General features: G+C 34.1%; 3 protein-coding genes across 4 annotated transcripts; 1 reads left to right on the forward strand and 2 right to left on the reverse strand.

Moving 5' to 3' along the window:
- Positions 1–146: 146 nt before the first annotated feature.
- Positions 147–4,309, reverse strand: LOC116020999 (IAA-amino acid hydrolase ILR1-like 4). Its single transcript, XM_031261591.1, has 5 exons — positions 3,905–4,309; positions 3,005–3,130; positions 1,591–1,905; positions 803–931; positions 147–726 (listed from the first exon to the last, which is right to left on the reverse strand). The coding sequence occupies exons 1-5, from the start codon at positions 4,262–4,264 to the stop codon at positions 319–321; spliced, it is 1,338 nt and encodes a 445-aa protein (XP_031117451.1). The 5' UTR covers positions 4,265–4,309; the 3' UTR covers positions 147–318.
- A 2,495-nt stretch (positions 4,310–6,804) lies between these two features.
- LOC116021098 (probable protein phosphatase 2C 11) lies at positions 6,805–17,014 on the forward strand. The gene is made up of 9 exons (XM_031261707.1): positions 6,805–7,183; positions 8,791–8,933; positions 9,061–9,159; positions 9,258–9,416; positions 10,484–10,570; positions 15,007–15,098; positions 15,515–15,586; positions 16,581–16,725; positions 16,820–17,014. The coding sequence occupies exons 1-8, from the start codon at positions 6,909–6,911 to the stop codon at positions 16,707–16,709; spliced, it is 1,056 nt and encodes a 351-aa protein (XP_031117567.1). The 5' UTR covers positions 6,805–6,908; the 3' UTR covers positions 16,710–16,725; positions 16,820–17,014.
- A 4,207-nt stretch (positions 17,015–21,221) lies between these two features.
- On the reverse strand, positions 21,222–27,418 carry LOC116020006 (ras-related protein RABC1-like). Of its 2 annotated transcripts, none has more exons than XM_031260435.1 (7): positions 27,261–27,418; positions 27,013–27,197; positions 26,196–26,264; positions 25,702–25,767; positions 22,908–23,029; positions 22,619–22,747; positions 21,222–21,556 (listed from the first exon to the last, which is right to left on the reverse strand). In XM_031260435.1, the coding sequence occupies exons 2-7, from the start codon at positions 27,152–27,154 to the stop codon at positions 21,449–21,451; spliced, it is 636 nt and encodes a 211-aa protein (XP_031116295.1). In that variant the 5' UTR covers positions 27,155–27,197; positions 27,261–27,418; the 3' UTR covers positions 21,222–21,448. The 2 variants fall into 2 exon arrangements, with proteins under 2 accessions (XP_031116295.1, XP_031116297.1); XM_031260437.1 differs by having other exon boundaries at positions 27,013–27,166; positions 27,261–27,408.
- Between the last annotated feature and the right edge of the window lie 237 nt (positions 27,419–27,655).

Consider the following 27,655-nt stretch of genomic DNA (forward strand, 5'->3'; position numbering starts at 1 on the left):
TTTTAAAAAAAAAAAAAAAAAAAAAAAAAAAAAAAAAAAAAAAGACTGTTTCCTAAGTGACTAATCCAGCTCACCGTTCAGATCCTAATCTTCAAACCCCCACACTACCGTCTCTAACTACGCTAAGCCCCGGAGGCTCCAGCTTTATTAATTGTTCATAGTATAGTTCGATGGTAACTTACGTTCCTTTTAGACAAGGAATGAACTTGGGAAAGATTGATTAGTGATGTATTTGTGGAGCAAAATATGCATCACACTTGAATCAACAATTAAAAGCAGAAGGTTTCTTGTGTCACAAAAGCTAGCACATACCTTAGCTTACAATTCATCATGGAAATGGCCTTCCTCCTGTGTTGTTGATTTTCGGTGGTACTCTTCGAGGTATGTTGCTGCGACTGATGCCTGTAAAGCAGCACCATACGGGAGCACATCTTCGTTCAATTCAAAGAAAGGGGAGTGCGACGAGAACACATTTTCTCCCCGCGTCTCATTAGCCATCCCGACAAAGTAGAAGTATCCCGGGACAGCCTCTGCGAAGAAGGAGAAGTCTTCTGCGCCCATCAGTGGCTTCTTTTCCACAATGTTCTTAGCGCCCAGCAAGCGTTCAGCTACGCTCCAGAAGTGGTGGTGCAAAGCTTCGTCGTTCACTGTTGGTGGGTAAAAGGACTTTTCGCTAAACTTAACACTCGCATTGCACCTCTGCACACCGGCTTGTCTCGTAATAACCTGTTAAGTTAATTTAACTTCTCAACGCTGTACTGCTGCAAAAGTTATGCATTGTTCATATCGGAGAACTTTTTACCTCCTCAATCCGTTGTTTAAGTTGAAAGAGATTGTGTTTTGAAAATGCCCTGAATGTACCACCAATGGTTACTGAATCGGGTATAACGTTGAATGCACCACCACCTTGGAACTTTGCAACAGTTACTACCTGCAAAATGATAGGAACAGAGCGTGTGAGAGGATGTAAATCACATAAACGGTGCGCACAAGGGATCTGTCTACTTTAGACACATAAACGGTGCGCACAAGGGATCTGTCTACTTTGAACACATAAACGGTGCGCACAAGGGATCTGTCTACATTGAACACATAAACGGTGCGCACAACTGCACAAGGGATCTGTCTACTTTGGACACATAAACAGTGCGCACAAGGGATCTGTCTACTTTGGACACATAAATGGTGCGCACAAGGGATCTGTCTACTTTGGACACTGCCGAGTTTTTAACCTTGATCTCTTTTCCCAAATATTATTTACTGAACCAGGGAGCTAAGCCTGTACAGACAATTTATGTCTTATCTAAGAGAGCCAATAAGCCAAATGCATAAAATACTTATTTATGGTGCAGAATTTCTCAGATAATAATACTAGATGAAAGATGCAAAGAAAAACACACATAAAATTGTAAGATAGATGCATGTTGGATGTTAGATACAAGATTTGCAGGAAAATAAGTCCATCATCATATCAAATTGCCTGAATAGTTTTGGCAGGAAAGATAAGCACAAATGTCTGTATCTCTGTAATTCTAAATTCAATATATAATATCAATATATATAATCGAGAGAAAGGGAGAGAAAGAATACTTGTGAGTCCAAGGGATCAGCCTCGCGTGAAACAAGGTGTTGCAAACTGACAATAATGCTGGAAGCTGCCAAGATTGGGTCTATGGCATTCTGGGGAATAGCTGCATGACCTCCTTTTCCACTGATTACTGCATCAAAGAAGCCGCTGCCAGCCAGAATAGGGCCAGATCGGATGGCAACTGTCCCAACAGGATAAAGAGAAGAGACGTGCAGGCCAAAGATGGCATCAACATCCTCAAGAATCCCGGCATCGACCATTTCCTTTGCACCTCCCCCTCCCTCCTCGGCAGGTTGGAAAACCAAAAGGATTGTCCCCTGACCACAAACCAAAACCTCACTACTGCTCATAGCACAAGGGGAACTAATATAATGAATGTGTAAATGCATTTGTTCTAGGTAGCTAGGAATTCACTGTAAAGCTCCAAGTTCAATATGATGATCAATTTATATAATTGTGGTTGGTTGGTTATATATGGATTCTCTTTCTCCAATCAGCTCTCTTTTTATAGCACAAATTGATACCCACTCCTCAGAATTTGGTAACTTCAACTCCCTTAACAACTACTTAGGAATCCTTTTCAGGTTACACCCATTATCTCAAGTTTTGGATTGAACTAATCCATTGACACAAATAGTTCATGGGAGAAAATTTAGTTCTTCGGGCCCTAGGGGGCTAACAGGGCACACTGTTAGTTTTTGGATACGAGATATCCACCCTAGCCACTATGGGCGTATTTGCCCAATTGACACATCTGAAAGAATCAATGCTGGACTTATTGGATCCTTAGCAATTCAGGCGAGGATTGGTACACACTATGAAAGCCAAAGTATAACTACCGTAAACTTAGAAATGCTTAGCTCCATAATGTAGGGGCAACTGTTGATTATCATCTTCTTTTTCAGGAATGAAAGTGAAAGATGTGTTGGATGGGGGAATAGTTAAAGAGTCACAGAAGAGGTCCTCCGTTCCCAGTCTCGGTACTAAAAAGAGCACCTACCTAATACCAACAATGGGTTTCATTTGCATTCCCACCCTTGAGATTCCCCAACCAAACATTCCCTATTGCAACTTTTTTCAAAATAACTCAAAAGTTAAATGCCTTTCCCAAAACAAATTCCTTCACATATAGTAACAACCTGTTAGGATGAGTTTACCACTATGCCAGAGCTATAGCTAGCAGTGTTTATACCACCACACATTTTCGAGAGGTTGGGTGCTGGACTTGGTCTTTACTGGCCTCCGCCCAACACAACCAATCTTACTATGTTTGCTAACATGCCACTATACCCACAAGTGTCTTTCCTTGTAACTACCTAGACAAAAGTTCATGATTTCATTGCATAAAGAATGATAACATCAGCTCTCAACTCAGAGCCGAGGTCAGAAATGAAAAGTCAAGAATATGAATTGAACCTGCAATTTATTGGAATGTTTTTGAAGCAACTTGGCAGCACCAAGAAGCATAGCAACATGGGCATCATGCCCACAAGCATGCATTTTTCCTTGAATTTTACTCTTGTGCTCCCATTCCACCTTCTCCTACATCAATCAAGAATGCAACTAAAATTAAACAAAATACTAAATTTTATGCTAAACCTCTCAATCGCTCGTTATCCCTTCACAATCCAGTGTTTGCTTTTGTAATCACAAGCAATATAACCCCTTTTCCTATTTAATAATAATAATAATAACAATAAGCATTAAGTTTAAAACCATCATTTACAATTTTATACTAACTAAAAAGAGTTAATACCCAATTTCGTCTTGGACTACAGTGATTTTTCTGGATTTAATCATAAACAATTTTTTGTGCTTAATTAGGTCATTGACATCGGTGGTTTTGTCCAATTGAGTCCTAAGCTGTTAAAATCAATGACTAAATTGAGAAAAATCACAACTTGAGTAAAATTACAATAGTCAAAGACTAAATTGTGTAGTAATAGAGGTGAAATTACCAAGTTATCTTAACATAGAAGACAATTGAGTAAAAACATCAAAGTCTATGACCTAATTAAGCACAAAAAATTATTTATTACTAAATTGAGAAAAACTACTATAGTCGATGACTAAATTGGGTATAATTCTAACTAAAAAAGTTCACACCTTTGCAGATAACATTAGTATTTACTCACACACAGACAAGGAACTCATCCCTTTTCCTATTAGCTAAAACACAAAATGAAAATTTAGATTAAATGGGACAATTCATTTAATTACATTAACCAAAAAGCTCAAGTCTTGAAGAAGCATATTCACCCCATCCACACATAATAAACAAATACAAACACATAGAAACAATAACTATAATGGAACCTCAATAGGTAGAGCATCCATATCAGCCCTGATTGCAACAAAGGGAGGTTTTCCAGTTCCAATGGAGCCAACTATTCCAGTAACAGCAAACGGGTGCTTATAGGTAATACCCATTTTGTCAAGCTCATCTCTGATTAGTCTACTGGTCTCAAATTCTTCATAACCAAGCTCTGGGTTCTCATGTATGGCCCTCCTAATTTTGACCATCCAATCGAAAAGCTCTGGACTTTTAGCTGATTCCAAGAAATTTAATCTGATTTTAGCCGACCCTTCTTTTCTAAGCAAAGAATCTGAGGACACGAAGGTTGAGAAGTGCAAGAAGAGAGTAGAAAGTGCAAATACCCACTGGAGAAGACCCATGTTTTGAGCCACCAAGCCAGTGAGTTTGTCACAACGGCGTGTTTAAATGAATGGCAGAAGAGGCAAGAGGGTATTTGATATATTGTTGAACTCGTGATCTTTGCTCCAAACAGTTGAATCTCCAATCCCAATTGAACTATGGAAAATTAAACGAATCAGAGTCTGTTTTGTATTGTATTGTAGATTCTGGTTTAAAAAAAATAACTATAGTTGATTTCTTACTAATTGTTAAAAGTTCTGTAACTATTATATTATATGTCACTAATTAAAATTATTTGTTTACATGTACAGAAACAGTTAACTTTAAGCATGAAATTTGTTAATTAAAAGTGCTAGAAAAATAGCATAAAATGACATTTTAAATGGTTGTTTTGTAATATAAATATATGTGGGGTCCACTTCCAATTTGGGTCAGGTCAAAGCGGATTCAGATTTTTCGTAATTAGACGAATAGATTGATATACTGTACGTTCAAAATGGATAATGGGTGAATAAGAAATTGGTTCTCAAAATTGATTCATTTGAGTAATTCTTGTACCAAATTAGTTAGGGAAGTGAGTTTGCACCATTATTTATACAAGAGCATTTTTAAGACTTATATTGTATAGCATAAAGGGTCTAGTCTACGTACAGTATTTTACCAATGATTGGACTATTTTACCAATTAAAAGTTTTTTAATTACATACACACTTATTTATTCATTTTATCTTTGTAGAGACATATCTGTTTTTATATTCATAATTTTTTACCATTTCAAATAATGATATTTGTTTTTATAATTTGTTTTCTATAAGGGTAATTCTATTTGTACCACCCAAAATTCTATTTACACCACCATTTAATAGGTTTGATAGCTTTATAGGGGTGTAAATAGAATTTGCTATTTACACCAACTTCATTAAAGTTGGTCAAAGATTATGTTTTCTATTTAAAATATTTATTATTTATTTATTTATATTTTTAATTGTGATAGTATAATAATTTTGTCTATAATATTTTGTAATTAAATATTTAAAATATTTATTTTTATTATTATTTCAAATTGGCATAATATAATAATTTTGTGTATAATAATTTTTAATTATTTTCTGTAGTATCTAAACGTTTAATACATTTTCATGATATTCTTTATAACTCAAATTTTTTGTATGCATTATTTTATCTTATTATAATAATATAAAAATTAATTTTCAATAGCTAAAACGGTAAAAACACATTAACATTACAATAAAATATAAAAAGAAAATTTTCATTCCATTTCAATCCAATATAACATTCTCATGAGTACAACTAGAGCGTACATACTCATTGTAAGTATTGATCCAATTCACATATGGAGTAATCCATGCATCTGCACAATCATATTTAAAATAAGCCCATTGTGGAGCAATTGTAGGTATTGGGTACCCTCCTGTCAATGTTACATTAACATAATGATTATTATTAACGTAACCAAGGGCAATTGCTACATGCTCGTACCAACGTGGTGGGCTAGATCGCAGCGGTAAATATGTCGTACTACCAGCCATACTCAAAACATGTGGTATCACATTGTATCTAGACATATGATAAAATATATTTAAATGCAAATCATACTTAAAATACCTCATAATGTCGTTGGCTTTGATTTTGATCATTGTAACTAAAAAAATGGCTTTGATTTTGGTCATTGTCACTAATAAAATGGTTTTGATTTTGATCATTGTAACTAAAAAAATCCTCTACCCAACCATCCATGACTTATAGATTGTGTGATACATATACAAAATAGACACACATATATAGAGTCATATGGATTCAGTTAGTATTCTTTGCCACCCAAATTACCAATAATTTCATATCACAAATAACAATGTTGACTAAGAAATTTAATTACACAAAAGATTAGGTATTAGAATTAGAATTTTCGAAAACAAAAGTATTGAAATTAGAAATATTATTTAAATTAAATTAAATTAAATAACTATTTAAAAATTAAAAAAATAAAAATGAAAAAACAATAAAAAAACAAAACAAAAAACAAAAAACAAAAACGGAGCAACCCCTCCGGCGAGGGGTTGCTTTGTTTTGTTTTTTGTTTATATATACATACATATATATATATATATTAAATTTTAAATTGTTATTTAATTTAATTTTGTTTAAATAATATTCATTCCATCCAAATACCTTTTTTTTTAACTCTAATTCCAACACCTTTTTCATTGTGTAATTAATACAGTTGACCATGGTGGTGTAAATATCCATACTTATATCCTTATTGCTATTTATACCAACTATAAAGTTATTGAAATTATTAATATTTTGTGAATTTCAAGGTTATTTGTACCATGGGTGGTAGGAATAGCAACACCCTTCTATAAAATTTGAATTTCATTTTCTTTAAATATTTTCTAGCGAACCAAACTCCCGGTAAGTAATATGTTTTTATTTTTTTTAAAGCCCTCTAAATTCTTTGGGATTGTCGGGGAAGTACAAGTGTACAACCCCATCATCCTTGCAGGGATAAAAACGAGGACCGCTGACTGACGTCTTTCTTCCCAGCGCTCCATACCCAAAAAGGGCAAAAAAAAAAAAAATCAAAACAAAAAATAAAAAGAAAATAAAGAAGGAAATATACGCGAATGCGGCGACTGTTCCGCAATGCTCAGCGTTGACAAAGACGACGCCGTCGCGAAGCAACCACGAGCCACGGCGGAACAACCACCACCGCAACAACGCGTCAATTCTTCTTCCATCCCCTCCACCGCCGCCTTAGGCAACCCCGCATCCGCCGCGCCGGAACCGCCACGGCCTTCACCTGCCTCGGCGGAACCATCGCCGTCATCTGCAGCTGCAGAGCCAGCACAGCGTCTGGCCTCAACAGTCATGCTTCCTTCTAGGGAATCCAATGCTATGTTCAGCGGTGGTGGTATTAGGTACATTTCTTTCTGTGCTTAATTATTTTTATTATTTTTCCTAATTATCGCCGTAATTGCAAGTAATTTTCCACCGTAATTGCGTGCTTTGTTTTGATTGGCGTCTTTAGAGAATGAACTCTGAACGGTAAAGCAAACTGGCGAAACATTAATTGTTATAACCATTGTTTTTTAATTGCAAAGCACAGAAAGCAGCGAAGGGGAAATGTGGAAAATGCCAAACTTGAACGAAAATAAAAATAGAATGGGGAACCAAGGAAGAAAGTGTTGTAGACTTGTATTGAAGAGGGGGAGAGAGAGAGAGAGATAGAGGAAACAACAGTTGAAAATGATTTTATTAGGAATTATATATGTGATGGGTGGAGAAGAAAGAAAAGAATAGGAAGCGAGGGAGAGATTTCACTTTGCTCTTGCACTTGTCTAAGTCTTTACACACATCAAAATTTGTAAGGAACTTACACAACTCTAGTAAGTTATTATAAATGGTCTATGACTCTATGTAGTAGACGAACTTAAGGACCATAGCTATTTCGTAGCTTAGCAAACTTAGCTGAGGAATGCTACTCAAAATCTGTTTCCAGAATTGTATGTCGAAGTATCAGGGAGAAATTTGTAAATACGCTAACTTTTGACATCATTTACCAAAACGTGTGATTTTGAAAATGTTTCTAATATATGGTTTCTATGGCACTTTTAAAGTAAAGATTTTAGACTGCCAGGGATGGTGGTTGTTAGCAACAAAAAGTTGCATTTGCTAAATGCACTTCAATGTTGCATTAGGTTGCATTTGATGAATAAAAATAAAACATGCATTTGTCAAATCTGAGTTCATTTTGGCAAATCATCAAGGCCAATGGCCAATTCAACAATGTGACTACTTTCTCGCAACTATAACCTGTTTTCACCCCTCATGATACTAGTACACTTCTTTTTTGACAAATATGAGACAGTACACTTAATGGTAAACAAAAGTAGGCAGAAGCTGAATGTTTTGTTTGCCTATAAAAGATTTGTGAATCCTTCTTTTTATGTAGCTATTAATTTGGCTATAGAAGCAATTAATGTGGATGAAAATGGAAGAAAGGTGAAGTGACTACACAGTTTATGTGCCTGTGACCTTTTCTTTTTAATTATAAGTGTCCCTTACTCCCTTTCTTCTCCTTATTTACTCTTTTTTCTTTGTTTGTCTTGTGTGTTTCTTCCTAACAAATTCATGTAAGCCTGAGAAGAATACCTAGATAAAGATAGCCGTCATAAAGTAGACAAGCTGTAACACCAATTGCTGAAGAAACGGAGGAAGAAGTTGCTAATGGCAATAGTGATATCACATCCCTATTATTGAGTTCCATACCATTTCTGTACTTGCAGATGTGACATTAAGTCTTATTTTAGGATACTAGATGGTGAATTGGTTGCCCTCTTTTGGTAAATAGATCCTAAAATGGGATTATTAAATTTCCTTGAAGTATTGGCACGGAAATCAAGTAGGCAACCTTTTCTCATTAAATCTGTCCTTAGGATACTCCAAAACAGGATAGCACACAATATAAATCTTCAGTTAATGTATAACATTTGCAAAAACAACTAATTGATTACTTCTGTTACAGCTTTCTTACTGGAAACCGGAATGCAAGATTCAGCTATGGGTATGCTAGTTTTAAGGGAAAACGACCTTCAATGGAGGATTTCTATGAGACAACGATATCTGAAGTTGGTGGTCAAATGGTTGCCTTTTTTGGTGTTTTTGATGGTACTTGTTCCTTTTGTTGCATTTCCTATTAAGATGTTTGTTCTTAACAAGCAGAAGTTACTCATGATGAGGCTTCATTATTGAACTCTGATATACGCTTTTCTCTACATACTGCACTTGCAATCAGGTCATGGTGGTTCCAGAACTGCAGAATACCTTAAGAACAACCTCTTTAAAAACTTAAGTAGCCATCCAGATTTTATTAATGATACAAAGTCAGCTATAGGTAAGCATTCTAATTTATAGAACTCTCTTTGGGGTATTAATTTTGTGCAATAACCTACTTTTTTGCTATAATTTAATTTTAAAAACTATGGATTGCAGTTGAGTCATTTAAACAGACTGATGATGATTACCTTAATGAAGAAAAAGGCCAGCAAAGAGATGCTGGTTCAACTGCATCAACTGCTGTTCTTCTGGGGGATCGATTGCTTGTTGCAAATGTTGGGGACTCCAGAGTTGTTGCTTGTAGAAATGGTTCAGGTTTGTAGTTGTTTGAAATTTGAGAACTTGCCTTCCTATTTCAATATTCCTACTATAGTAATGTTTTCATCTCACACCCATATTCCATTCTATCGTTATATTGTCTTCTAAACAGAAAATTGCCTTTCCACTTCAAAATATATAGCCATGTGACTCTCATTTCTTTCCTTCATTAGAACATAATAAAATGCTTAAAATTTTAAGATGAAAAGTATGTTAATGATAGAGAGTTTTCATTTCAAAAAATGGAAGGACTTTTGAGTCTACTGCCTGCCATTGGCTTCTCTACAGTGTGCCAGAGAACCATGTTTTCCAATTGCATCCTGGAAATTTCTCATGTGAGACTTAAATGCTGGTAATTACATTCTGTGAATCTATTCTAGCTGGCAATGCTAGCACTGATCAAACTAAAGTGTGGAAATTTGAGTACCAAAATGGACGTGCCTGAAGTTGGAGACAGTTGAATTTTTGGCTATGCTTTTAGTCTATTGCTAGCTTGGTTGAAGCAAATAAAGTATATCTTTAAAGATGCTGATCATTTGAATTTGTGCACACCTCTCATCTCTGTTGACTTGTAGTGAATCATATTACTTATCAGATTAGAAAAACAAATGAGGAGAAATGTTTGGAAAAATACTCAGCTTTATGATAGAATGTGTCTAATGATGGATATCAACCATTGTACTTCATTCTTGAGTTAGGATTATCCTTTTCTGGTCTTCCTAAAGAGTCTTATTTTTATTTTTTATTTATTCTTTTAATTTTTGGGTGAGTTGCATTGTTGGTTCCTTATTGGTTGGTAAGTTGAAAATCAGTCCCCTGATAACTGACTTGTCTTCAAATAGTTTCCATCTTTCAATATTGGTGGTGGACAACTGGATACTGCCCCTCCCTTAACAATTATGCTCCCTTAATGGCTTAACCAGGGCCCAGGGGACTAAATCGGGAATTCACCAACCATTAAGAGACCAAAGTGTAATTCCACCTTTTAAAATGTTTAAAAAAAATATGAATATAGTCCTTTGTAATTAATTTTTAATAAGATGCTACTGTTTCAATATATGCAGCTATTCCCTTGTCCATTGATCACAAGCCTGACAGATCCGATGAGCGTGAAAGGATAGAACAAGCAGGAGGTTTTATAATTTGGGCAGGTAAATTGTTGTTTTATGTTCATACAGGCTTTCTGCAATTTTTTTCCCAATGTTTCTTACCTGCTTTATTGTTTCTAATTGGAATTCAGTATTTAGATTCTTAATGTGTTATTTGTACTTCTTTCATCACTATCAGTTTAATTCTTCTGTTTTCTCTGATCTCCTTGACTGCTGGCAACTTGAAATGTTTGTTTGGATGAATTTTGTTTCAAATGTAGGAAAGTTTTGAACTCATGTTTAAGTTCTTAGTGACATCATATCTTAACCCAGACAACTTTTATTGAAAGTTTTGAGTATATTTTGAAGTCAAGTTTCAAAATTTATGAGTAAACTCCATTTATTTCTCATCTAAGTACACTTTTACTATTGTGCAACATCTTAAAATCTTCTGCTTTCAACTTTAGTAGGTTATTATTCATAAAAATTTTAGAGGTTTGTAGTTTATTGGCTTTCCTTGTTTAAAAATACAGTTGCAATCAAGAAATCAAGAATCATGGAATAAAAATAAATTGGTGCTTTGTATCAAACATAGGTGGAAACATGGAAAGTGTGATCTTCCTAAGGCAAAGAAATTAGCTATGGCACTAGAACGGCAGAACCTAGTTCTTTCCAGAAATATGCAAAGAATAGATAGAAGCAACTAGCTTCAAGCTAGGAAGAATAATAAATAATTTATCAAAAGTTGAATGTTTAGGCCCAAGGCTACAAGTGTAATTTATAGGCACAAGATATGCTTAATCTAACTATCAAGAAATTAAAACTAGAAAAATGAATCACTGATAAACTAAGAATCAAACTAATGACTAATCTAGAAAAGTAAAAGGAAAAGGAAAGAACCTAAGCTATCCCTAATCATTGTAGGAAAATAGTATTGATTCCTTGTATTGTTTTATACCTTACTTGCTATATCTCAATTTGGCTTTCATTATTAACTATTTAACTTCTTGAGCATCTCCAATTTTCAGAAAATCAAAATTTTCAGCATCTTTTGAAGCATCTTTAGAACCAATTGCATGAACCTCTGTCTTGCTTTTTTCAAAATCATGTTCATGAGCATCAGCAACTTCTTCCTTTAAATCTGCTTGAATATAATCAATGAATATCACCTTCTCACTTGCTGTCTTTTCAACTTGATCATGAAACTAAATCCTCATTAACAAGTAACAACTTCAACAGATTTTCTTCTATGCTAAGAAAATTTTTCACAATTCTCTAGGTGAACAAATCTATCTTAGGTTGTATATGAGATAAGAGAACTGGAAGTTCCTTTAGTTTTACTTCAGTGGGACAAATGGTTGTTCTTGGACTTTATTCAGTATGTGATTGGTCTTCTTATGCATAGTAGGACAACTTTTTGTTGTCACTCTTACATCTCTTGCCACGTAGTATTCTTCCTTTAAATTGGTCTTCTTATGCATAGTAGGGCAACTTTTTGTTCTCACTCTTAACATCTCTTGCCATGTAGTATTCTTCCTTTAAATTCTGAACATCTGTGATAAGCTCATAATTGGAACTCATGATGGCCAAGAACTATTTAGTTGTGCTTTGAGGAGGATGAATTGCTTGAGTGGTTCATTCTGCCCTTGACAAATTTATATGTATTTTGAACAACATTGTGATCTATTGTGTGCCGAAACAAGTTTGTTGCTAAGTTGTTATCCGTTTTGGGCATTGGGAACATCTTTCAGCCATTGAGCTTGAATGACTATATTTTGCTTTATATGGTTCTCACAGGATGGCTAGGTTATAGGCAATTCCCTCAACTCTCTCCCATCTGATGATTTGATTGTCCTTGGCTCTGTCAATTAGACTGTTAGCATAGCTTTGGGGACCCATTGATCTAGGAAAAGCCTACTTTGTTGCCAAATTATGCAGGCAAAATGTGGAATGCATGACCCTTTCAAGTAGAAAAAATTCACAAAGGCACTAGATGCTACTTCTTGCAAGAAACAAACAAAGAATAGAGTAAGGGAACTAACTAACTTCAAGTTATGAAGAATAATAATTGAATACAAGTTGAATAATTAGGCCAAAAGAAACAAACACATTTATAGGCATGAGATATGCTTAATCTAACTAGTAAACAAGCTAGTCTAAGAAACTAAACCTAGGAAAATGAATAATAAATAAAGTAGGTATCAAACTAATATAGGAAAGTAAAATATTAAGATACTAAATTCTAAATCTAATAGGAAATAATCTACTCTATCCTTAATCACTGTAGGAATATAGTATAGATTTCTTCTATGATCTTGATTTTTGTCATCTTGCTAACCCTTGATGAGTTGGTGAAAGCTACTGGTCAAAGTCTCTGTATCAGTTTCTAATTTTCTCCATTAAAATATGAAATAGGGTGAGCTTTTACGTTATTCTAGAACTTTGGCAATTCTACTTACAATGAGATTTCATTTTGTGGTTTCATTTACAATATGCATTTTAATGATTTAAAATGATAATTTCCATCTCGAGGAAAAAACATTTTTTAGGCACTAAATCACAGCAAGGAAATGCAAATACCACTAATAGAATTGGCAGTACAGAGTTCAATTTCTTTCAGTACACTAGAAAAAGTGAATGGAGATAAAACCAAAATGAAATGTTGAACTTTGTTCTCTGTTTCATTAATACATGCAGTTAGTGCTAGTACAATTTATAGAAGAAAGAGCTAATTCATTGTTGGTAATGAGATTGAGAGCATCATGTGCACCCAATAGGTCAAAGATCATTAAAGCCTATACAAGATTTTATTTTCCTCGATCCGAATCGTAGGGTTATACTTTTTGATATTGAAATCAGAAGAAGTTTGAAATGCATGGATTGCGGAGAAAATACTCACTACATCAAGAGTAAAATTTTTACTGGCTTTCAATACCTGCTTTCATGATCCACCCAATTTCAGTAGATGTTTCCATGTCCAACTGTAAAGGTCAAATTAAAAAGAAAAGGAAAAATTATAGGAGCAGTAACTATTATATCTAGTTTGGCCATTTTATTTTCAATGCTTGGTTATAACAAATTTTATCATGCATTCCCTTGGGCTTATTCAAATGTTTATACGTTCACATTTGGAATGAATTTTATATTCCATTGTCAGTGATTGAAAACATTAGTTTATTACATGAATTGCATTTCCAAGTGACTGAGAATCAGATCACCTTCCTAAAAAATGTGTATATATCAGACAGTACCGTAGTTCACCACAGATAGATCTAAGGGCTTCTATCTTCTAAAATATTAACACTTAAGCTTTGTTTGACTGGAGAGCTTGATCTGGCTTAGTAATAAATTGGGAACAACCTGAAAACTTTAGAACAAGATATATGCTGATTTTTTAAGCTAAAGATCATGAAAGGGAAATGGTTTACTTTATTGATTGGAGTAATGCAAAGATTATATAAAATGGGAAATGATCTAATATTTGTTTATGGAGTAATGTAAAGATTATATAAAAGGGCTAAAGTAAGCATATAACTAAAATACATGCCTACCTAGCTGAATTGTGAAGGGCTGAAGGTTGTGCTGATGCGCACTACTTTTACCTCTTGGGCTTGGTCATAAAAAAGCCAATTAGCTCACAAGTTGGTTCAACTTAATTACACCCAAAGAGCAAGAATAGTCTTTAGCAAAAGAAAATACGATGCATAATGCATGACATATGTAGCTGAATATGATGTGGTGAAGGTGTATTTGCTGCTGTCATCTTGAACAGGCACCTAACTATTGGAGTATTAATGTATGAAGTGTTATAAACTGCAATAGACTAAACTGTTTGTGGCACATTATGCAAAGAGCATTGAACTACCTAGTCAAAAAAGAAAAAAAAGTTCTATTATGACCTAGCAGTGGCATGTATTTACAAATTAATTATGATTGAAGATCCTGTATTTTGAACATGAAATCTTTTTTTTTTTTTTTTTTGTTGGTTCCTTGGTCATTGTTTAAAGCTTTTACTTATCCTCTCTTGAAAACATAATGAAGAATAAAGCAATAGTGAAACCCCATCGTAAAATGGATATTATATTCATTTTCTCTAGTAAAATTTTCAGTATATCATTGCACCAGATATCAATATGGTCTAGATTCTTGAATGCTTCAGTAGTACATTATAGTCATTCCTGAGCCACATATTTATATGTTCGTTATATAAGTAAAGTTCTCTTCTTCTGCAATGAAAAGAACCAGCATCTTTGTTATTTTATGAGAGAACAGTTTTCTTTCTACACTTGATCCCTTCAGATGGTGTGGGCTTGCTACCTGTTTGAGTTGAAGAGCATTCTATGGTAGCTGTCAGCAGTCTCTGTAATAGCAAATATTATATTATTAACCTTATGTCATAACTCTTTATTCTGCAGTTTACTGAATCTTTTATCTGTCTCTAAATACTTAGTTGAAATTTAGTATTGTATGCTTCACCAAGTTACAATTTAATTCTTCAGGTACCTGGCGTGTTGGTGGTGTTCTTGCCGTTTCTCGTGCATTTGGGGATAAGCTTCTAAAACCATATGTTGTAGCTGAGCCTGAGATTAAGGTGATATTTGTTTGATAGCCAGCAAAACTGCATTTACTCTGTGCTAGAGTACAGAAGATTGAAACCATCCACCTTTGACTTCGTACTTCGTAGGAACCCATGGATTAATTATAGCTCTAATCTTAACTGCGTAAAGCAACATGGCATAATATTTTAGAAGTCCAGCTCTAGAAGCTCAAATCTAATGTTGTATGCCTTGCCATGGATCAATAATTTTTCCAGAATTAACATTTTTTGCCCCTAATTCATGTTTGCTCTGAATACCATGAATTATCACTTTCATTGATCAGACTGGTTTTATTTAATTTTGTTTTCATGTTTTCTATCTCAAAACTATTGGGATGGTGCATATTACTGCTGCTATCAGTTGTACTCATTTGCACAAAACTGCTAACGTTAGCTTTTCTTATTTTCAGGAAGAAGAAATTGAAGGTGTTGATTTTATAATCATTGCAAGTGACGGGCTTTGGAATGTCTTGTCAAATAAGGTTAGCACCTTTCGAGCCTTCTGTTGATTGGTCTACTGCAAGAACTAATGCAACAAAACTTATAGTGTTCACATGTCACTTTAAGGTTGTCTTTGAGTGTGAATGATACCAAATTGACTAAATAATCCTTGACTAGTATCTAATGTTTGATAGAAGTCATTTTCTTCTGAGGCTCAAGGTTTTTTCATATATATTCTACTTTATCCCCCAATGGAATGAGGGAGGACACTGACGGTGTGTTTGGTTGGTGGGTTTAGACATAAGGAATGGGTATAAAACTGATTGCTAGTGTTTGATTGATAGGTTTTAAGAATGCTACTATGGGTTTGGAATACCCCATAAATGAGAAAACCCATACCCTTATTAAATAAGGGTTTCATTTCCCTTCCTCCTTTCTTACCCAACTATTAATAATCATTCCCATTCCACCCAACTACCAAACATGCTAAACACTTTCACCAAAACCCATTACCCTTACCAAGTATTTGATACCCATTCCGATTCCGATTCCGATTCCGATTCCCATGTGCGAACCAAACGCACCCTGAACTCATTAGATTTCCCCTCTTCTATTCTTTATGAAATATTTTATAAAAAAAAAAATGTGGGGTTTGGGGCTTCGGTACGATGTTGAAATTGAAGAATGAAAGACTTGGTTGGCGGGTGACGAATAGTCATCAATCCGCCAGTTAGGTGGATGCAAAATATGTGAGAAACCAAAGAAAGAGAATAAAGAGAATATATTATTCTATTAATAATAGATTATAATAGAGGTCTATGTCTTGAACTGGATTAGAGGTCCTATATTTATAAGACCATTGGGCTAAACCCACTCCTAGGAATAGGACTAGGATTTCTACTATTCAACAAAAATCTTATATACATTGTTGTGTTGTTTTGGTGAGATGTGTAATGCATTTTCCTTTATTTAAGAAATGCGTAAAACATATGTTTGTTGTTATTTCCCCCCCCCCCTATACGGCTATACATACAGGAAGCTGTAGCAATTGTGGATGAGATAAAAGACGCAGAAGCAGCATCTCGAAAACTTATAGAGGAAGCTTTTGCAAGAGGAAGCTCTGACAATATTACTTGCGTTGTTGTACGGTTTGAGAATCCATGAATGCACCCCGCTAAAGGTCCATCATCGATGAGTCCCAAATTGCTCTCAAAATTCATTACAATAGATGCTTGGCCTTTTTTTTTTTTTAATAGTCTTTTACCGTTTTGCAGGTTAAGGATCCAAAAATGGAGGATCTTCTGTTCACTTGTTAAACCATGCTTTTGGCAAATGCTCAATTATTTAATTAATCAGTGATTGCTCTTTTAAGTATTGGGGAAATCTGTAATTTATATGTGATGCATGTTTTAACTTAACCTTGATAATTGAATGCATTTAAATGTGAGCATCAAATAGGTTGAGTTCAATTTGCCTTGCCTATTTTAGTATATTTTTCTTGGAAAAATTCTACGGTCTACTTCACAGGGCTCTTTGGCATGGCAAATTACACGGTCCACACAGCTGTGTGGAATACAGTCCAAAACGATGTTCCTGAATTTTATGAGTTAGAATAATGTACTTTGTGTTAGAATAATGTACATTATAAATTATAAAAATGTATATTGTAGAGGGTAGGAGTGTGCATTGGTCAGTTTCAGTCGGTTTTTGATTAATAACTGAAATAATCGAAATTTTAACCGAATGTTCATAATTGATCGAAAACCGATCGACTAACCTTCATAATTGATATAACCAACCAAATGTAGCTCGAGAACGAGCCACAGTTCAACCTTCCCTTCTACCTTACATTTTCTTTTAAATTAATCTTTGGTTTTCGATTTTTTTCTTAAAAAATCAATAACTGATTGAAAAATTGAAATAATTTTTTTTTTAAATCGAAACCGAAAATCAAAATATTCGGACGGTTCAGTTATCAGTCGTCGATTTCTTGGTTGGTTTGGTTTTTTTGCTCACCCCAAGTAACGGGTTGCATGAAATTGTTTTTACGTAAAATAATGTCGTTTTTGTACCATGGTTCACACATTTGTGTGGACTGTCTATTGCTTTCGTGGACTGTCTATTGCTTTCGTATTGTACCCTCGCCTGTAGGTCATTGCACCTCAACCAAAAGCAAGACGTGGAAATACAATTTTACCAAACCACAGCTCAATAGAAAACTTTTCATAATTCTTTTAATGTTCTTAGGACTAAAACTAAATGGTCATGAATTATCGCATTTGTATATAATAAGGTTCAAATTGGCCACTGAACGTAACCTGAAAGTGAAAAAAAATGTAATTAGGCCACTGAACACTCTAAATACATGCAATTTCACCAGATAGCAGGTTACCTTCCATTTCATCAGGTTGCCTGCTTATGTGGATGGTGAATTGGCATTTTAAAGTAATTTTTTAATAATACATTAAAAATAAAAATAAAAAATTAAATGCCTGCTTGCTTGTTTTTTCTTTTAAAAATGAAAAAATTAAAAACATAATGCCTGCTTGTTTGTTTGTTTGTTTGTTTTTTTTAAATTAAAATTTTAAAAATTTTTTTATTTTATTTTTATATTTAAAGATTAGTATTAAAAAAAATATTTTAAAATGCCAACTCACCATCTATGTAAGCAGACAACCTGATGAAATGGAAGGTAACCTGCTATAAGGTAAAATTGTATGTATTTGAAGTGTTCAGTGGCCTAATTGCACTTTTTTTTTTTTTCGTTCAGTGGCCTAATTGCACTTTAGGTTATATTCAGTGGCCAATTTGAACATTATTCATATATAATATAATTGATTACTCATGAATTGGTCTAACTTTTTATGAATTTTAGATAGAAGTTAATAATAAATATTAAAAAAATACTAGTAATTGAAACTAACACCACATCACAGCTTTTATGCGTTGTTAACTTGTTAAACGAGTTAAATGCCCCTTTTTGGGTCTACTTTTAGGGTATAAATGATTTTTTTTTTTTATAAACTTTGTCAATTGCACTATCTTGATTATTTCAATAGCTTCTTCTTGTTGTTGTCAACCAAGAATTTCATACAAGCATTCCAAATGCGAAATTTTAAATGTCTTTGTTCTCGAGTATGTTTTGATGATGTATATTCAGGTCGCAAATTATATCGTGGACCGCGGTCCCAAAACGACGTCGTTNCTTTTCATATATACTGCACTTTCTTTTCATATATACTGCACTTTCTTTTCATATATACTGCACTTTCTTTTCAACACAACTGCAGTTCCCTTTCAACACAACTGCAGTTACTTTTTGATATAACTACAGTTGTATATTATCGAATGAAACTATAGTTATATCAAAAAGTAACTGCAGTTGTGTTGAAAGGGAACTGCAGTTGTGTTGAAAAGAAAGTGCAGTATATATGAAAAGAAAGTGCAGTATATATGAAAAGAAAGTGCAGTTGTGTTGAAAGGGAACTGCAGTTGTGTTGAAAAGAAAGTGCAGTATATATGAAAAGAAAGTGTAGTATATATGAAAAGAAAGTGCAGTATATATGAAAAGAAAGTGAGTGACGCGAATTCTTCCGTCTGTTTCATTAATCAAAACGACGTCGTNAATTCTTCCGTCTGTTTCATTAATCAAAACGACGTCGTTTTGGGGACCGCGGTCCACAATGCATTGTGGACCGCGGTCCACGATATAAGAACTGTATTCAGGTGACTTCCAAGTCTAAAAGTATATATTTTTTGGGAAAAATAACACTTTTCCCCTTGGAGTTATAACAATATAAATTTTTCCCTTCAGTTATAGGTACATTCACTTTTCTCTCCTCTGTTATTTTCAAAGTACTATTTTTATTAAATTTCATTTACTATTTAGAGCTGTTGACACCCAAAACCCTAAAAATGGGAGATCTTTCTATGTAATTGTTCATTTAACCTAAATGTGTGAAATAAATAAGATAATTTCTTACTATTCTCATTTGTGAGTCCTAATTCCTTGTCCCAAAAAAAAAATAAAAATTAACTTGTCTATTTTGTATACTTAAGTTAAAAGAAGATTTTTTTTATTGAATATCTACCATGAATAGTTAATGAGTTTGAGTAAAAATAATCACTTTAGAGGTAATTGAGGGGAAAAAAATGAATGTTGTATATTTGATGGAGAAATAAAGTATATCACCATAACTCAAAGGCAAAAATTTTAATTTTTCCTTTATTTTTTAGGCAAGAAGTTCAAATAGCCTCAGCTACTACCCAAATTAAGCAATTAGGAGTTTAGGACATTCAGACTAAAAAAAGGTCTAATTAGAAACATTATTTTAAAAAAAAAAAAAAATCTGCATTAACTCTTTTTTTTTTTTTTTTTTTTTGCAGGTTTTGGCCAAGCAACCAATCAAAATTGTTGGTGTGGAATTTTTTTTAAAGAAAAAGAAACGAGGGATGCGATTGTTCATCCGGAGGCAATGTGTCCATCAGATTTGGTCTACTTGATCAGATATGGGGCATGTTTGGTTATCAGCTTATCCGCTGTTTTTTGGTGGTTTGACCATCTTTAGCGGTTTGACTAAGTCAAACCGTTAAAGAAAATGTTTGGTTAATAGCTTTTTCAATTAGCGAATTCCCATTCAAAACGTCAAAATTGACACGCTAGGGAGAGCAGCGTTTGGAAGAGCGTTTCTTTATTTTATTTTCAAAGTTCTAATTTTCCCTTCTTATTTCTATCATCTCCTTTCAGTCGCACAAATTTGCTTCTCTCCTCTCACTCTCGCGAATTTGCTTCTCTCCATCTCAGATCTGCTTCTCTAAATCTCAAGTCTACTCCCAGCCCAAAAATTGCTCACCGGTTATTATTCATACCTCTATCTCCGGCAAGCTTTCCGGTAAAGGTTGGTGGATCGTATCTTCAACCTAGGGTTCCTGTGAGTTACGCATTTCTAAGGTACGATTTCTGATTTTCTTTTTCCATGTGTTATCGTTTTGTTTTCTACATGAATGTGACATTTTGTGCTTTGAATCTTGCGACTTTGTTGTGTATTTACTGTGCTCTGAATGGCGACTTTGCTAGTGTATTTTTTAATTTGTTGACATTTTTCTGTTTTGATTCCTGAGACTCTATTATATATTCATCTAGGTGAATTAGAATTTAGAGTATATTTCTTTTGTTAGTGGGAAGTGGACTAAGGTTTTTTTTACTGTATTATAAGCAGTAATCCTAAATATGGTAGGGGATTGTTGAGGAAGGGGATTGTTTACAACATGTCACCATTTACTTGAAAACTTTAAACTAAAATTTACAACATGTCACCATTTACTTGAAAACTTGCAAAATGTGTTAAATGCAGAATTTTTTGGAGTGATGTATCCAATTGGACATTTTTTAATCCATTGTACTAATTGAAGCATATGCTTCATCTCAACTAAAACCTAAACTGATAATTACGCAACACGTTAACCATAGTCCATAACCCATGACTTTTTTCATAAAATTAGCTCTAATACCAAATTGAAGCATATACTCCATCTTAATTAAAACCTAAACTAATAATTGAATTGCAAATTTATGTTTATATGTTGATAATTGCACAATCCAAGGTAGTAGATGGGGCTAATCTGCTCGACCCTATTTCCTTTTTCTTTTTTTTTTTTTAAATCATATTACTAATGGAAGTTCTAAAATGCATTTTGTATTGGTAAATGAGATAAAATGGAGACATCAGTTTGAGGTTTTGTACAAAGGGTGCAACATTTTCTTCGACAGCAATCCTTGATTCAAAGACACTAATGATTCAAAGACACTAATAAAAGACGAGAGTAATCAGAAAGAAAGCCTGGTAAAGAACAGGAAAGAAAGACCAGAAAATGCAGAGCAAAGTGAATGAATGATGTTCAACTTAGCAACAGCCACTAGCAGCATCAGTCTCCGGTGGTTTCTGTTTAAAGATGTTACTCTTCTTCACACTCGCTGATCCTTCAGATAAGAGACTAGGCGTATCCAAAATCTGCGGATTAAGAAAACTATATTTTCACAAACTGGCATTATGCTTAATCAATAAACTTGCAAAAGGAACCAATTACCATACCAACACAACTACTGAAAGATAATTTGGGCTTAGCGTTAGCGGGTACAAGACATGAAAGGATTAAAATAAATGCACTTGACCCAAACTAAGAACTTAGAAACATTTCACTGAAAGAACAGATTGATAGGATAAGATAAGATTACACAGTTAAAGGTAGTTTGGGCAGAAATAGAAGGATATAAGAGCTATACATATACAATGCTCTTTATAAAATTCACTGAATATGATGCATCACCCAATAGGTATTTGCTTCTTTACTTTTAGATCAGTTATCAAGATGTCCATGTGCAGTAAACTGACATGTGGAGCTAAAAAAAATTTGAACTACAAAAATTTTCTGCAAGTTTAATACTAATATGGTGAACACTAGTAAATGTATTAGTTGGACCCAAAGAAAATACTCAGGTAAGAATTATTATTATTATTATTAGGGATAAAGTACAAATAAGCCATCGTACTATTTGGGAAACAACAATTAAGCCATCGAACTCAAATAACCCCCAAATAAGCCACCAAACCCGAAAAAAAAAAAAAAGAACAATTAAGCCATTGAAACCGGAAAAAAAGAGAATTAAGTCCAAATTGACCTATTTAGCAGGTTATTTCTTTAAAAATTTGACACGTGTCTTTTTTAAATAATTTTTATTTTTTTAAATTTATATATTAGAAATTAGAAATTAAGAAAATTTTAAAAATAAAATAAAATAAAAATTTACAGCACCGGCTGTCCGGCATCCGGTGCTGTCAAGCATGACGGCCATGGCCGTCCGGAACGAGGGTGGCAGCCACGACTGTGGCTGCCGCCCTCGTTCCAGATATGGAAGACGGCCATAATAATAATAATAATAATAATAATAATAATTATTATTATTATTATTATTATTATTATTTTGGTAATAGATCTATATAAATTTATTACGTTGAGACACGTATCAAAGTTTAATGCCAGGAACAAAGGAATGAGAATTAAATTATTCAAACCTTCAAAACAAGTTCCTCAAAGCACTGCTCCACATTAGTCCTAGTCTTTGCACTACATTCAATGAAAAGGCATCCATACTCCCTTGCAAAGTCAATTCCTTCTTTTTTGCTGACAACTCTTTCACTTTCCTGCATGAGGGATAACAAAACACACTTGGATTTTCTATCCATACAACCTCATCACCCCAGAAAAAAGTTCAAAGAATAAAGACAGAATGGAAGTAACATTTGAACCAAGCATGTGGTGATTGGGCATAATCCACCTTAATTACTCTTTAAAAAATCTTACCTTATCTACTTTGTTTCCCACAAGCATCTTGATGCAGTCTTGGTTTGTGGAGTACAGGTCAATTTCTTTTGCCCATATATCAGAGAGATTTGTAAATGTTTCCCGCCGTGTTACATCATAAACTATACATTCAAGTAATTGAGTGCATAAAGTCATAAACTCCCGAAAGATATGAAGAATCTAAGACGAGGAAATTCTCTAAGCATCTCAAGCACATATATCAGAGAGATTTGAAAAAGTTTCTTGCCATTTGCATCATAAATTGTTCAGTTAAGATTATTAAGTGCACAGACTACTAAAAGCAACAGAAGTTAAGAAAAAAATGGAAGGGAAATTCTCTAAGCATCTCAAGCATCTTTTCTTTTATTCTAAAATGGTAGATACATGCATATAAACAGTACCCAAAGACAGCTAAGCAACATTAGTCAATCAGTTTTAACTTGTATATAGAAGACGGGTGCCAGGTAAGAATTATTATTATTATTATTATTAGATTATTCTCAATTATTTTTATTAGAACAAAAATTATAACTAAACAAAATTAATGAGGTTTGACAGGAAGAAATTCAGCACAAGAGATTGAACGATTTGGTCTATGTTCAATACAACCGGAAAATTGTAAATAGGTTTCAAAAGATGCGTAAACAAGGGTCCAACATTAATCCATTGATCCTAGAAGAGTTTCAATGGAATAATGAATGGGTTGGTGGTAGTCAATCTAATGATGATGTTCATCCCGGAGGAGATCTTTCATGGCGGCTTGTTGATGAAGTAATTGGTGCATCAAACAACCTTGAAGGCCGTAATCTTCCTACAAGAGCTCATGTAGGGGAACATACTACTACACCAATCTTGAGCTATTCACGACGCCGTAGTACTTCTAGTTCTAGGATTGATGAGGAAGAACTTGATGAAGAAGAAGAGCATTTTCCAAATGATGATGAAGAAATTGATGAGGATGATGGTGATAATGTTGAAGGTCATGATGACCAAGTGGGAGGAAATGAAGATGTTGATGATGGCAATGAGATGCAAGGGCTTATAAATGACTTAGTGATGGACATTTGAGAATTCTAATTTGGATTTGGATATTTGATGTGTGTAGTGTGTTAACTTAACTACTTAACTTGGATGGAAAATATTCTACTTGTGTTTAATATGTTTAAGTGTTTGGGTGTTTAGACTTTAGGATGTTTAGATTTAAGATATATATATATATATATATATATATATATATATAAAATTATGTATATAACTTGTTGCCTAGGCGACAAGGCAGTCGGGGGGCGCCGCGACTTAACAGGGCGCCGTGATAACTATGCATAACGCTTTCTCCTCTCTCCTAACTTTCTTTTCTTCTTTTCTGCCCTCTAAATAGATGAAAAATGCCACCACTTTTGTCTAGAAACAATCATGAAAGCCATGTGTAAAAATATTAGAATGTCGACTACAAATATAATAGACCAAGCAAAAAAGCATCACCAGCAATCTGACAGCTATTGTATTTTATCCTCACACCCCTCCCTTCTACTAAATCTATACACAGAAATATTAAAAGAATAAACATGGTAGTTACTACATTATTGTTCTATTGCTACATATACTTGAACCAGTCAGTAAAGCAGCAAATAAGAGACAAATCCAGATGCAATGGTGATATTCTTTTAGAGTAAACTTCAACATAGAGGCAGAAAAGGAGGCAGTGTGGTAGCAGATCTTATGTTAGATATATATACCAAGGGGATAAAGGACATTCAGCTTGATTCAAATCCAGTTCTTAGTTTGTATTCTACGGCAGACCTCTTATTCAAACTTGAAACAACACCAAACTAACTCACATATTTAGCAGTAAGAACGTGTGATTTTGAACATGATGAGAAAGTGAAATTATTATAGAACTTTGAACAGGCTGAGGACAAAGTTGAACCAATACTGAGAATAATCTATATGAGTTTAGAGTTTTAATTTATAAAGGATCAAATTTGTCCTCTACATGTTACTGCAGTTGCCAGTCTTGAGCTAATGCAGAAGTTATCCGAGAATCGCAATGCCCGTATAAGATAAAGGACAAATAAACAACTTGCAAATGGCTATGAAAAATAAAATCCTGAGACTAATTCAAAAAGTGGGAATATTAGGCTTGTTAAAACTTATATATATTTCACATAAGCAATTACTCTTAGAAGCTTACTTAGTTACTTGTACTTCAAACATATGATTTCCAATAATTTAATTTAGTTCTAAAAATTGAATGACTTTCTAGTACACAAGTTACAACTGAGTTAGTTTTAAAGAAAACTGAAGGTAGAATAGAATCCATATTGTCAAAGCCACTACATTGCAACTAAGGCGCAGTTGAGTTGAGTAGTCAAAATTGAAAGTACAGTTAACGAATAAATTGAGCCTTTGTAATTTTTGTTGACCATTGTCATCATAAATTATTATCTACTTCCTTCTTTGACTCATGCTCCCTCCACTCAAGAGTATCCTGTCATTCCACACATATCTTTAGAATCTATTCCCTCTTGGACTTTCAATGTCATTTTCAACTCATTACAAGTTAACAACCCATAGCCACAACAACCATCCTTAATCCTACCTACCAAAAATCAAATCCAAAGTTGGTGGTGGAGAAAGACAATAAGAGAGCAGCTAACTGAATTCAAATTCATTAACTAAACAGCCCGATATAATAGATGATTGTTTTATTGAAAACGTGAATTTGGCATGCTTCATATGCCAAAAATCCATATGTATATACCAGAGGCCAGTGGATAAAGAAAAGATCAAGTACCCATGATGACTCCTTGAGCTCCTCGGTAATATGAACTTGTAAGAGTCCTAAATCTTTCTTGCCCAGCTGCAAAAGCAGGAATCAATCATACAAAAATTGTAAATGATTAGACCTTAAATTCAAAGCATACCCCAGAGACCCAATTTCAATACGTGTGTAGCCCTTTAAACACAAAGAACCAACAATTAAGATGATTATATATGCAACTAATTTAAAGCTAGATATTTTGACCCCCATGTGCTTATAACCAGTGTAGACCCACCATGACTTTTGTCCTACCTTTGATTCACTAATTGGGTTATTCATAAAATAACCTTAGGGAACATCAGTTCAAAAAAAGGTTAATGGTTAGGAAACAAATTATTGATGCAGGGGGTGAGCATTTGGACCCACTGATGGGTTTATGGGTTCAAAGAGATCATTGGTTTGAGTACGCAACACCATTTGACTGTGAAATACTAATTAGCTGATGGTACATGTTGTGATGGGATTACCTGTATCCCAAATTGCGAGCTTTAGCCTTTTCCCTCCAAGAGTAACATATTTCACTTTAAAATCTACACCTGCAGAAAGTAAGAGAGTACATTACTCACTAAATCAAGTAAAGCATATAAATCATATTAACTTTATTGAGAGATGGTGCTGTCTACATCTAGTAGCAGGGAAAAAATAAACACATCATCATAAATACTTGGGAGGCAGTTTGAACTGTGGTTTCAATCTTTAGGTTCTTTAGATTACAATGGATATGCACATTCCTTAATTTTTCCAACCAATCCATCTTGAGGCAACACCCTCACTATCATACAGTTGTACCTTACTGATCCTACAACAATGATGGAATCCAATAAAGAGAACTGAATATTAGGACCTCTGTATCTGGATGATCTATAAAAAACAGCATATCCCCTAACTTCCTTATCTGTTTTTAATAAGGAATTAGTTTTGCTAAATACTCTATATATGTACTAGAATAAGATTCGTTTTAAAAAAATTTTAAGGAAATGCTTGCACAAAGGTCATAGGTCCAAACCTCTATGAAAAATGACAAAAGAAACCATCATTCTCAGTAAAATGAGAAAAGGCTCTACATTGCTCACAATCCCTAGCCACTACATTTTAGATTTAGTTGTTCTACGCCTCTACCAATCAGTGCACTTCTCTAGCAAGCACAACACTTACATATCCCATGACTCACTACAGTACACACTAAACCCAATGCCAAAGCCACTATTTGCACCATTATACACATACCTTTACACAAAATCGCAAACAAACATAAAAGGGAGCTAAAAGAAATGGGGAGGTTACCAATGGTAGGAGAAAGGTCTTCAAAGGTATCTGAAGTGAAACTGAGCAGCAAACTGCTCTTCCCAACGCCCGAATCCCCTATCAACAACAGCTTGAACAAGTAATCGAACTCCGGCGACGACGACGACGGAGATGATTCCATTTCTCCGAAACCCTAAGAACACAATTCAATCCACCTCGAAACCCTAAAAGAATCGATCAAACAACAGACTTTGCAGCTAAAGAAAATTTAAAGACAAGGAGCTTACCTCTCTCTGTTATGGATTTGATGAGAGAGAAACCGATCAACTGGGAACTGTATGATTTATGTAAAATGAGTTTATGTGTGAAGGATGAAGGAGAGAGAAGGGTGAAGGCATGAAGGGTCTAGTGGAATTGTTTTTTTATTATATTTTTTTTCTTTTTTTGGTAACGTGGGAGAGATTAGAAGAAGAAAACGGTGCAGTAGTGGCTTTGTACATTGTGTATATTATGTTGTACTGAAATAAGATCACCGACTCTGATTGCTTCCTTTAGACAAAAGAGACATGGCCTAGTTTCTAACTTTTGGTAAAGTTGTAATTTAGTATTTTCTTTTTTCTTTTCTCTTCTGTGTCAACTGTCCAATTTTAATTTTCAAATAATACTTGTGCTGCCATTATAA

The sequence above is a fragment of the Ipomoea triloba genome, chromosome 5 (genome assembly GCF_003576645.1).
Source record: "Ipomoea triloba cultivar NCNSP0323 chromosome 5, ASM357664v1".
Lineage (NCBI taxonomy): Eukaryota > Viridiplantae > Streptophyta > Magnoliopsida > Solanales > Convolvulaceae > Ipomoea > Ipomoea triloba.